Source organism: Melanotaenia boesemani, chromosome 2, assembly GCF_017639745.1.
Source record: "Melanotaenia boesemani isolate fMelBoe1 chromosome 2, fMelBoe1.pri, whole genome shotgun sequence".
NCBI classification, from domain to species: Eukaryota; Metazoa; Chordata; class Actinopteri; order Atheriniformes; family Melanotaeniidae; genus Melanotaenia; species Melanotaenia boesemani.
The window spans coordinates 23,883,086-23,894,991 of record NC_055683.1 but is presented as its reverse complement, the minus strand read 5'-3'; the positions used below and the strand labels follow the sequence as shown (position 1 = coordinate 23,894,991).

At 36.8% G+C, this 11,906-nt stretch overlaps 1 protein-coding gene across 1 annotated transcript; it reads right to left on the bottom strand.

Moving 5' to 3' along the window:
- Positions 1 to 207: 207 nt before the first annotated feature.
- On the bottom strand, positions 208 to 11,877 carry slc5a11 (solute carrier family 5 member 11). Its single transcript, XM_041996082.1, has 19 exons — positions 11,753 to 11,877; positions 11,459 to 11,578; positions 10,472 to 10,634; positions 7,911 to 9,894; positions 6,273 to 6,428; positions 5,272 to 5,343; positions 4,935 to 5,039; positions 4,781 to 4,840; positions 4,593 to 4,697; positions 4,332 to 4,437; positions 4,126 to 4,206; positions 3,834 to 4,039; positions 2,542 to 2,677; positions 2,060 to 2,167; positions 1,814 to 1,964; positions 1,264 to 1,432; positions 933 to 1,148; positions 577 to 736; positions 208 to 489 (listed from the first exon to the last, which is right to left on the bottom strand). The coding sequence occupies exons 5-19, from the start codon at positions 6,426 to 6,428 to the stop codon at positions 263 to 265; spliced, it is 2,058 nt and encodes a 685-aa protein (XP_041852016.1). The 5' UTR covers positions 7,911 to 9,894; positions 10,472 to 10,634; positions 11,459 to 11,578; positions 11,753 to 11,877; the 3' UTR covers positions 208 to 262.
- Between the last annotated feature and the right edge of the window lie 29 nt (positions 11,878 to 11,906).

Here is an 11,906-nt window from a genome sequence, read left to right as displayed (position 1 = left end):
CAGCCGCCTGGTAACGAGCCATTCATTTGATTCAGGTGTGTTGCCATAAGACGTAAAAAACAACAACAAAAAAACATAATTACAGAACCGAGGATCAAAAATCTCTCCAATTTGGGTGTGTTATGTCCTAGGATTCATTTTACAAATAATACATGATCATCTTCACCGTATGAATACATTCAGTTTAAAATAAGTTTAAAGCATTCCAATCTGTATACAACCTTATTCACATCTCATTTATTGGAGCACTGCCATCTGCCTGTCATGCCCAGTAACCAATAATAAAAGCAGCCACAGAGAGGCAAATTATGAGGTTAATGTCCACCACTCGTCGTAGACTTGTCTTTTCTTCTAAACTACAGATCGCCTGTTCAGGTTCAGGAGGAGTCACAGGATCATTGTCTCCATCCCTCCGTCTCTCCATCCCACACAGCCAATAGAGGACAGACATCAACCTGGACTGATTGTGGGTGCTGGATACAGATGAGTCTGGAGAGTTCAAAGAGAAGAAAAAAATCACTTCTTAATAGCTCAGTGATGTTTACTAGTAAGCCTGACAGTTGGACAGAGGCCTACCGCTCCTGTGACGATGTGGTTGTCCATTGCTGCTCTCAGGCTCTGTAGCTGCAACGTTTGTCTCACTTGTTTGAATAGTGATCACATTTAAGTTAATGCTTCTCTGCTCCACTTTAGGCTGCACTGGGTCAAACCGTGTAAACCACATGAGACGACTAATCTGTTAAAAAAAAAGTTTCAAAGTGATGAAACAATGTGTTTTTAACATCTCAGATGTTTTAGTCTACCTTATGTGCATCTTAGGCATTATTGACACCTAGTGGTGCTGCAAGGTTACAGCAGGAAACACTACAAGCAAATATGTTTGAGTTTTGTTTATGTAAACCGGCAGAGAAAGGGCCTGATGGTGGCTTTACCTGCTCTGGAGCTGGTGCCTCAGTAGTCAGGCTGACTACAACCACCACAAATACAGTTATGACTGACAGCAACATGGAAAAGTAGAGGTAATGGACGTATTTCAGCACCCCTGGCCTGTCATCTTCTTCATAGCACAGGGGTGCAGGGTAGATGAAGTCCAACAACATGCGTATGCAGCCAATAATGAGTCCTACAGTTAGGCCCAAGAATGCACCCTGCAAGACAGTGATTCATACTTTTAAGTGCTTTATACCATGTTTCAAAACTGAATATACTTAAGATATACTTGCTCAGTCATAAACACACTCTTTCATTAAGCTACCTCCTCACCTTCTCATTAACCCTCTTCCAGAAGCAACCCATGAGGAAGACAATAGAGACTGGTGGCTGCAGGTAAGTACTGATGGACTGGATATAGATGAATAGCTGGCCACCTTGACTAGCTTGGACGACAGGGATCCACAGCACAGACACCACCACCAATACGAGCACAAATACTCTGCAACAAAACATACTGAATGTTTGAAATGCTACACGATGCAGTTCATCTCTGCAAACACATGCCATGCTCAACTAGGACTGCAGGGTATTAAGAACTGAACAAAAAATCTGTGTAAAATCTTAATCTGAAAATCTGCAAAAGTCATTACGTTGGAAAACAACGAAAGTGGGGTTATAGTTTGGATGATCATAAAAGAACGACTATATGATTATAATGCAATGGATGGTGCTAGTGGAAATAAATTATTCATCATTGGCACATAAAAATTGCCAACAGTAATATGGCTTTCTGTAAAAAAAAATGTTTTTTATTTTTTTTTTTAAGTATAACTTTCCTATCATTTAGAGTTTTGGTCCAGCAACTGGTCATGTAAAATACCTGCCCACAATCATGAGCTCCCATTCAGAAGCACAGGATCTGAAACTCCTCCATAGGTCCATGGTAAAAATAGTGCTGGAACTGTTGAAGATGGAGGTCAGAGACGACATGAGTGCAGCAATCATTACAGCCATCATTAGGCCCCGCAGTCCTGGAACAAATGACACACATATTTACAAGAAGCATGTTTCTGGGATGTTTACATAAAAACAAAATGAAAGTGTTTAACAACAGAAAATCTCTTACCTACAGGTAGCAGCTCCAAGACCAGTTTGGCATAAGCAATATCTGAGCAACCAACAGGGTTGCCACAAATTTGCTTGCACAGGTCAGGGTCTGCACATGCCACTTCATCTATAGAAAGTATTACACAGTAAAAATAGCTATAACGCAAGTAAAATACCAGCAAGATTTCTTTATATGTAATCTATTTGTCCTGGTGTGTACCAGTTTAAGCTCAAAATAACAGGATTATTTAAATGCAACCTTATGTTACTGAGGACCAAGCAGTAATATCTGTCCAAGCTCTAAAAAGGTGCAAAATGCAACATTGGATAAAAACCACAAACAAATTCATAAAATGCACTGTGATGTTGTTCTGTGGCTCCCTTTTGAAAAGGGTTTATGAACTATTTTGTGTTTTGCTCTTCAGGTCCAACATAAAACTCTCTCCTTTTATGAGGTAAAACATAACCCCACAGTCTAAAGATATAAATTCCACAGTGTACCTGTATAGAGAATCCTGCTGATCATGCCTGGGAGCATGATAGCGAAAAAAGGCAGGATCTTGAGGTATGCAGCCAACAGGGAGCCACCTTTTGCATGGGTCAGGTTTTTGGCAGCTAGAGAACGCTGCACAATCACCTGCAGAGAATCCCAACCAAGACTGACTCTCAGATAAACTTCACTGAGTTTTGGTTAATGAGTAATGAAGATGTTTAGCATTATGCTACAGTATTTATTAAGAATCAGAATGGAAATGCTAATCATATAAGTGTTATCACTCAGGAATCAGGGGTGAAGGTTTTAGTTGCTAAAATTAGAAGCAATTTCTGAACTGATAAGTAAATTATCAGTAAAACTAAACATGTCTCAGACTGGTTTACTATCACTCTGTTAATGTAAAATGGAAATTCTTAAAACTTTCATAAGTGCAAAACATGCTCTGAGGCTTTTGTGGACAAACTTCTGTTTAAACTCAGAGAAAACTGTCAAACAATGTTTGTTTTTTTTCTTTATCTTTAAAAAATATCTGTTTAATCATCTTTTGAAGTTTGACTTCTCATACATTAAAATCATGATTTTCCAAACATAAGTAAAAACTGATAGATGTACCATTCTGTTAACTTGGTTTCTTTTAAAATACACAGTCATGTGGAAGACAAATAAAACTTTCTTTTGTATCTTTCAGAAGAAAAATGTGTGACAGGTTAACAGGTTGATGTAAATACAACCTCAAATGAACAACAAAACATGATATACCACATCATGTAATTTATTTATATAATAAAAACCAGATTCAAAATGCAGAAGCAGTGTGTGAAAAAACAAGATGATTTAATAGCTTGTAGAACCACCTGTAGCAACAATAACCTGATGTAATAATTTGCTGCTGGACATCATTAGTATCTTACACTGTTGTGAAGGAATTAATACTTACTAATAATTATTTATGTAATTTGTATTTGCATTTATTTTATTTTACTTTTTTTTTGGTGTTGATTATGTTTATTCTAATGAAAGAAGCAATGGTGTACTTAGTTTTTCACAGGGTGCTTCAGCATTTTGGCTTAGATTTTTGTTAATAGATAATAACATGGTGTAATATTTTGTGTTTTTTTGTTCATCTGATGTTGTATATAACTATTTTAAAACCTAGTAAGGACCAGATGTTTTGTTTATTTATTTTGTTCTGCTATTTAAAACCTTAAAATCAAAAGAGGGAGTACTTTCTTTTTCTCAAGTTTATCTTTCATTTTCTCATATATGCTCAAAATTATATCATTTTTCTTTGTCGTACCTGATCAGAACACCAGTACCACATGGAGGGGATGGACATGCCTATGATAACACCAGGCCAAGGCAGGTCCGAGTTCACAGGGTCTCTGAATATGTGGAAAGCATCACCTCGTGGAATACCACAGGTTGAGTTAGGCACACGGATCGAGGGAATGGCCTTAGTGTATTCCTCCATTAGAACATTCCACCCTCCAACCTCCACGAAGCCTCAACGTGGAGACAGAAGGGTCAGATAGCTGGAATGTGAAGTGTTGGAAGTGGGATGGTGAGTTATTCTGAGGTACATTACTTACTGAAAACCATGAGGGTGAGAGCTCCTGCCAGCATGATGGCAGTCTGAGCTGCATCTGTGTAGATGACTGCAGCCAGACCACCTAGGACACAACATAAAGAGAATAAGGTAAAACTGAATGAGTGATGTGCAGGACTATAATGTCTACTCTTTTACAGCATTTAAGCCACATATTTTTTCAAATGTTAATTTAAAGAGAAAGATCACCTGCTACAGTGTAGATAGCAGTGACTGACAGCAACAGAACCACAGCCAAGTAGATATTCATTTGTAAAGCGAGCTGAATAAACACTGCACCTGCATACATGTCCACCTGGACAAAAACATGCAACAGATGAGTGTATATTTTACAGTCCAACCACAGATTTATTTACCTAAAACAAATATACTCAAACATGCAGGAACATACTTTTTGTTTCCACAGCAAAACACATATTAATAGAGAATTACTGCAAATGTGTATCATACCGATATTTTTGTGAAGATGTAAATAAATAAGTACAAAACAGCTATAAATAATTGTATTCTTCTTCCACCAAACCGCTTCTGCAAATACTCTGGCATGGTTGTCACCTGAAAAGGTCAGAGAGCACAGATGTTCATACAGGGTGCTGAATTAACAAAGTAATGCATGAGAGTACTGCTGGACAACTCACCCCAGAGGAAATATAAATGGGCAGGAAGAGCCATCCCAACAGCAGCACCATCAACATACCCTAGTTTTCAACAAATATCAACACTTGAAAAATTATCAATATTTTATATCAAACTTATCTATACATTAAAACGTGTAACAACCCTCTGTCTTACATTCCATTCATATGCAATTGCCCCAATTCCTGCTGCAGCTCCAGACCCTGCCAGACCAATAAAGTGCCCACTTCCAATGTTGCTGGCAAACAGTGAAGCCCCGACCTAAATAAATATAAGTGTCAGAATCCAGATTAACTTGGTAAATGTCTTTAAACCACATAACATTTTGCCTCTGTTCATTTTAATTCCTGCTCTTGCCAATGTGACTTTCAGTGTGTCCAATTAAAAAAAAGCACTCAGGTGAAAGGAACTGAAATCATAATAAGGAAATTAGTCCTTGTGGGGGCTTTTTTTCCACCTTCTCCTGCATATGTTTAGATGGTTTTTCACTTACTGGCCACCAGGTCATACTTTTCCCAGCCAAGAAGTATCCATCCACAGTGCTGCGTTTTGTCCTCCACATAGACTTGTAAAAATATGGAAATATGAGAGAATTTCATCAAGATGACATGAAGGGAAAAGTGGGGGGAAAAACTCAATCATTAATTTATAATCAGTTCAGTTTCTGGAGCTGATTGTGGAAGGAGAAATGCTAGCTGCTGAACATAATAGACAATTTGCACATCCTAAGCGTAATATAAAAATGACACACAGGGATATCTTCAGCCAGAGGCTTCTTCAACTCTGCTGCAGTAAGGCTTTGTACAAAATGTCATTCCTGACAATCAAAGCAACCTTTTATACTGACTGATGTATCCAGCTAGAGGATATTCCTCTAAGGTGAAATTCTTTATCTATCTGCCTCATTATTTGCTGTTCATTTGTATTGTCAGAGTCTCTGACTGACTCATAGAAGAGTTCAACACATTTTCAAACTCAAACAAGGTTTTTTAGTGTTTACATTGCTGAACCACATAAATTATCAAGCAAATGTACTCCTCAAGATCTAGTTGTTATTTAAATATTTCAATTTACATAAATTTAAAATGTTGCTAATTTCTCACAATTTGCATCATCTTATATGAACTCAGCTGTATCAGCTCCCCCCCCCCCTACCCAAGTCCATTTGAAGCATGAAAAGAAAATACATTACAGAATGATTGATATAAGTTATCACACACAAAGAAAGCAGGCTGCAAACAAGTTTGTTTGAAAAGGGTGAATTACTAACTTACTTCTGATGTAACTGATATGCTTATGGCTAATTACATCCCTATTTAACATCCAGAGAAGCATTTATTAATAGCACAGAGACCAAAGGACAACAATGCACTGATGTGTACACAGTATATTAAAGCCATCATCTCTCAGTTTACTGCAATAAAACAACTAAATTTCTTTGTTGCCCCAACAAGACAGAGTTTATTATCTAAAAGGATATATTGCTCTTCTTACCCAGAAACCAACAGCCAGCACCAAAAGAAAGTAGACTACCAGCACCACAATATCTCCAGTGACCAGGGTATTACTGACCCGGGGGGAGGACACTTGAGGTGATGGCATGGTGGTGCTTGGTGCTGCTTGTTTGCCAGCTGCATAGTCAAAGCTCATCTGGAATACAAGAGAATAATTAAAGCCTGCCTCGTGCAGAAAAATAAATAAAATATGTATATATAAATAAATTTTGCATCCATAATGTATTTGTAGCTAAATTATATCATTTATATATGTACAAACCTTTTAAGAATATTTACTTACAATTATTATTTCAAGGAACCTATGTTTCTTTCATTTGTTACCTCTTACTTTTAGGTTCTGCTTTCACATTTTTAATAATTGTAATATTGGCTGTTTCTTCAAATCCACTTGTGTTTGCAGACTCAATCTGTTATCTGTCTAAATTCAGGGATTTAGGGAAAATTAGGTTATTTCAGTGTATAAAGGCCAAAGCCAGAAACCCCTGTTGGGGGGTTTCTAGTGAAGTGCTGCCTAAGGCCTTTTTTTCATAAGAAACTGTCAAGCCACCATGATCAATACAGCAAAACAGGCTCAGGAGCACCCAGGACAATCATATTAAGTCATCACAGTCCACCGCTGCAAAATATATAATTTTTTACAAAATGAGCATTCACCGTATCAATATACACAGACATTTTGACTTGAATATTGAACAATGATATTGTGCAGTCTCAACTGAAACTGTAATGCAAAGCAGAATCGCTTCTCAAATTGGCAAGACAGTGGACGCATGCTCTGTGGTCAGATTCAAAATCCAGATTCAGTTGTACACACTAAAGATGAGAAAGACCTTTGAGGTTTGTATTAATTAAAATTGAAAAACCAGTAACTGTGATGGTATAGGGCAGGGATCTCCAACTCCAGTCCTCGTGAGCTTGTGTCCTGCAGGTTTTAGATTTCTCCTACTACAACACATGTCTGCACAAGCCTGTTAATGGCCCAGTGATGAGTCAGGTGTGTTGCATCAGGAAAAAATCCAAAACCTGCAGGACATTAGCTCATGAGGACTGGAGTTGTAGATCCCTGGTATAGGGGTGTTTCATTAGTGCCTAATCAACAATAATGGAAACAGACTCCTCTTGTAAAAGTGTCCCAGCTACCATCCTCAGTGATGTTATCAGTAAATATAGTGTTAACAAAAGGTAAACATTAATCTTCCATTTTTTGAGTGTGTTGCTGGCATGGCATTGTAGATTTGTTCAGAAATGTTTTAAATACAATGAAGTTGGACAGTGAGGACACTGAAAATCTTTTTTTCTTGTGTTAAAGTTTGAAAAAAATGTTAAGTTTTTGTTCTCTTTCCAAAACTCCCCATTACTTCTGAAAATGGGGTGTAAAGAAAAATGTTTACACAGATGTGACTTCACTTGAAACAACAATTACTGAACTAGCTAAATACTGAGTTGACCACTACTGGCTAGCAATTATTGTTACTTTACAATTACTTGTTTGTCCAACTTTATGTAAAATGGCATCATAAAATTAAAATTTACTTTACTTTTATCTGAAATAACTGTTAGGAAGCTAGAACAGAGATAGCAGTGTGGGGCTGTGTTATTAAATGAACAAACTCACCTTTTAGCACGTTGTTACACTATTATTCCAGCTGTGCCTTAACTTGACTTGCTTGGCCCAAACAAAACAGCATGTCACAAATTACCTGAAGACAATCCCAGGAACCTGCCTCAAATCGTCTTCGACTTACCCAGAGATCAAACTCCACTTCTCTGTGTGTACTACAAGTTTAGTTAAAATGTGTGAGAGATTTATTACTCTTCAAGGGGAGGTGTTTGCAGAACACTTTCCTGCTGCCAGTGAAATAGCTAAATTATTGCTGAGTGAGGTTTAAATTAATCTAAATTACACTTAAGACCTGAGAAGTGAAGCCCAAATTAAAGCAACGCAAGGGAAATGTTTGAACATTTGTTCATGTCCAGAACAGAATAAAACAGGAACAGTCTTATCTCATAAAAACAGTTAATCTAAGATTTTTGCCGCCATAGGACAGATAATGTGCTTGCAGCAAACTGCAGGAGTGTTAAAAGTTGTAAAGAGTTATAAAGTTATGCAAACTATAAAGAGTTAGAGGAAATACAGATGCAAGTTTAAGTGACTTTGAAGTGATTCAACTTACACAAATAATAATACAACAGTACACACTCTTTAGTGTAAGACTCATCACTTTCTGATGTCATAAAAAAACAAACATACAAGCAAAAGAAAACCTTAGACAACTCTTTATATTTATCAGAATTAACTTACAATACAAAATACAGACTTAACACTATATAGGCTTTAGATGGACAATGATGCTTTAAAGTTCACATTCTGTAATCTTAAAAAAACAAACAAACAAAAAAAAACCTTACGCCATTACAAAACAGCTTACTGATTGCACATGTCATTCGTAATTTGACTTAGAAATAGCACTTAAAGATTCAGCTTTTACAAAACACTGGCCTATTTGAGAAGCTCTATTATTAGTTTTTTTTTAAATTATATGTTAAATTTGCTATATTATAACCTTAAGTGGTTTGATGCTTTGCTTCTATGCTTTGTCCAGACAACACCTCCACTAAAATAAAGACTTATACTATATATATATATATATATATATATATATATATATATATACTGTATATATTATATGTATAGTTCACACACTTTGAGAGCAATATCTAACAGTAGAATACAGATTATCGTTTACATATTGCACAGTGCTCTCCGTATGATCCACTTATCACACTTCTGCAACCTGTTAGAAATGTCCTAAAGATTAAAGCGAGATCAACAATTTTAATAACAACTTATGCTGACAGTGTCTTCTATTTACAAGTTGGTAGAATTTGAATTGTACATGAGTATAGATTCAGAAATTCTGCTGACACTGAGGCATATGCAAACTGCAGTAAAACAATCAGTTATCAGGACATCTGAGAAAACAAGTGACAATTATTAAAGATCTATGTTACATTCAGTGTGGGTGGGGCATCTGACAAAAGTACAGAGCATAGAAACTAATTCAAAAACAGATTTTGTGGTTTCTAATGAACCACGTATAATTACATTTCTATTTCAGGATAAAATGTATAACTATGTCTTAACTGTTGGTATGCCACAAAGATTTTATTGTGTAACTGTCATACTGCATCGTATGGGTGCTTAGAGAAATATAACTTAAACTATAGGATGTTACTGAGTAACTATCTCTCAAGCAGTAAAGATATATCGAAAATCAAAAACAGTTGTGTTTCTTTTTCAGTGCAGGATGATGCATATAATTCAACAGCAGTATAAAGCTGAAGTTTACGTGTGTCTCTTAATATATATTCATCATGTTTCATTCAAGTTTTTCCAAAGACTCAAAAGATGTACTTGCTCAGTATTGCACCATAGAGTATTGTGTGATTGTGCATGTTATGCATATAACATTTGAATGTGTGTGTGTGTGTACTGTATGCAGCCATGTCCATATGTGTTACCAGGCCAGTGGGGAGGCCATTCGGGGACTCCTGGGACTCTTTGGGTTTTCTGCAGCTTGTTGATCACTGAGAGCTCTCTGAGGTGAAGAAACAACAAGGATATAAATTCAATTCTACTACTTTTCTATTTTTTTATGTAACTAATTGATTTTTTTTTATGATTTCTTGAGCCCAAAAGATTTAACGTTACAGTAATTCTGCAGATTTCCAACATAAAGAGTTACTAAAATTAATTACAAATGCATTAACACCTTTTAAATAAAAAAAATAAAATAAAAAAACAGGGATATTGTAAAGATTGAATTAAAAAAAAAACTTAATCTTGATGACACACACACTGCTTTGATTTCGGTGCAGGTTTTTGATAACTAAACTCATTGCTTCAGGCATTACTAAAAACAAACTGCTCTAAAAACAGAAAATCATGAAGCAATGAGGCAGTCATCAGACTTTAACACACTGCAAGCGATTTATCTGTAACCATTTAGGTTATGCATTACAGCTGAGGCCTGAAAAATGTATTCTTTGGATTATCACCTAGTAAAGGGGGGGAAGGGGGGGGCGCTAAGGAAGTTCAGATAAATAACTTGCATGGAGAACTACATTTATGTACCTGATCATTTAAAATACCAAATGGTTTTATATAATAATTACCTCAAACTTGCTTGTGACTCGGCAAGATACCAAAGAAGGCCTCTGTGTTGGTGGCTTTGCTATCTTCACCAAAAGTAAGAAGCAGTTTTGCTGATTCATCTGCTGCTCTCTGCTGGAGAGACTCCAGGGACTGGATCGCTGGATGACTGTTTTCCAGGAAGTTCTGAGCACCTGAGAGTTAAGAAAACAAAGTGCTTCATCTTATCCAATAACTCGTAGTTCTCTGTACATCTTAAATTTCTTTGACCCGCTGTTGTGGTTTAGGTGTTATACGAACCCCCCAAAACAGGAAAACAGTCTTGAAGGGTAAAGCATCTCACATGAATAAAAAAATCTCCAGTCATTTTTAGAGCTCTGAATTTTCTTTACTTGAAATCAGTGCTTTTTTTTTTTGTTTCGTTGGCCCATTTACAAGTAGGCATCGACACAGTTGGTTTCAACAGTATCAGGCAGTCATTCAACCTGCCTCACCTCTCTGTGCCAAAAAAAATCTAGCCCCCCTTTGTTGTCACACCATCACACAGCCCTTAAATAATTATAGGCTGAACCAACTCCCTGAAGAGAGTGTCCCTCACTCTACAACCCCAACTCCCCTGAAATTATTTACATTGTGACTAACTAAACTGAAATACACAACAGAAAAGCAAAACTACATTCACAGAAAACAACTAATCAAAGTCATCATTCACTCCATCAATCTGTGCTCTGACTTCATTGGTTCAGCCTAATCAGGTGATTGTTAGACAATCTCCATCAGCTTGGGTCGCTTAGCTGCCCTCCTGTGGCACTCCATGAAGCCACGGCCCAGCAAGACCTCAGAAAGAGACGTTAGTGACTTTTTCGCAAAAGAAATCACAACTGCAACTTAAGCAAAATAAACAAACAAATAAACAATGTCACAATACAGAAACACATTCACCTTAATGCTGTCATGCTACATCCTCACACTCCTCCTCTTTTTTCTTTTTTTTTTTGGTGAAAGGATACACTCATGACAACAGCAAAGCGATCCTCAGCAGTTGCCGGCATCTTCTGACAGGCTGAGCGAATATCCTGGATCGTGGTGTGGAGGTCATTGAGATCTGATGTGATAGTCGCTCTGATTCACTGAAGAGGTGAGACAGTTTGCGTGTGAAATAACACAGAGGAAGATGAAGACTCAGAAACCAATGTGAAGAACATGAATATTGCAGCTAACGGAACATTAGGAAACCTCTAAGTACATTTTTTAAAAATATTCTTTTGGTTCAACACTAAAAAAAAAAAAATATATATTTCTACCTTTTGCTGCAAGAGGAACCATGGTAAGATCTTTGGAAAAATCCAACACCTCCGGAAAGTGTTGACACAAGGACTTCACCAGAATATCAGAAATGTTGACTTCCCATCAACTGTTTTGGTTGTGCTCAACTGTACAAGAAACATCCAAGTTATA

Bases quoted from the DNA above. Each gene is read 5' to 3' on its own strand.
- slc5a11 (XM_041996082.1), bottom strand. From the start codon at position 6,428: ATGAGCTTTGACTATGCAGCTGGCAAACAAGCAGCACCAAGCACCACC. The intron at 2,678-3,833 runs GTACGACAAAGA...GATTCTCTGCAG, and splicing joins GGTACTGGTGTTCTGATCAG to GTGATTGTGCAGCGTTCTCT. The intron at 737-932 runs GTAAAGCCACCA...TTTTTTTAACAG, and splicing joins AGGCACCAGCTCCAGAGCAG to ATTAGTCGTCTCATGTGGTT.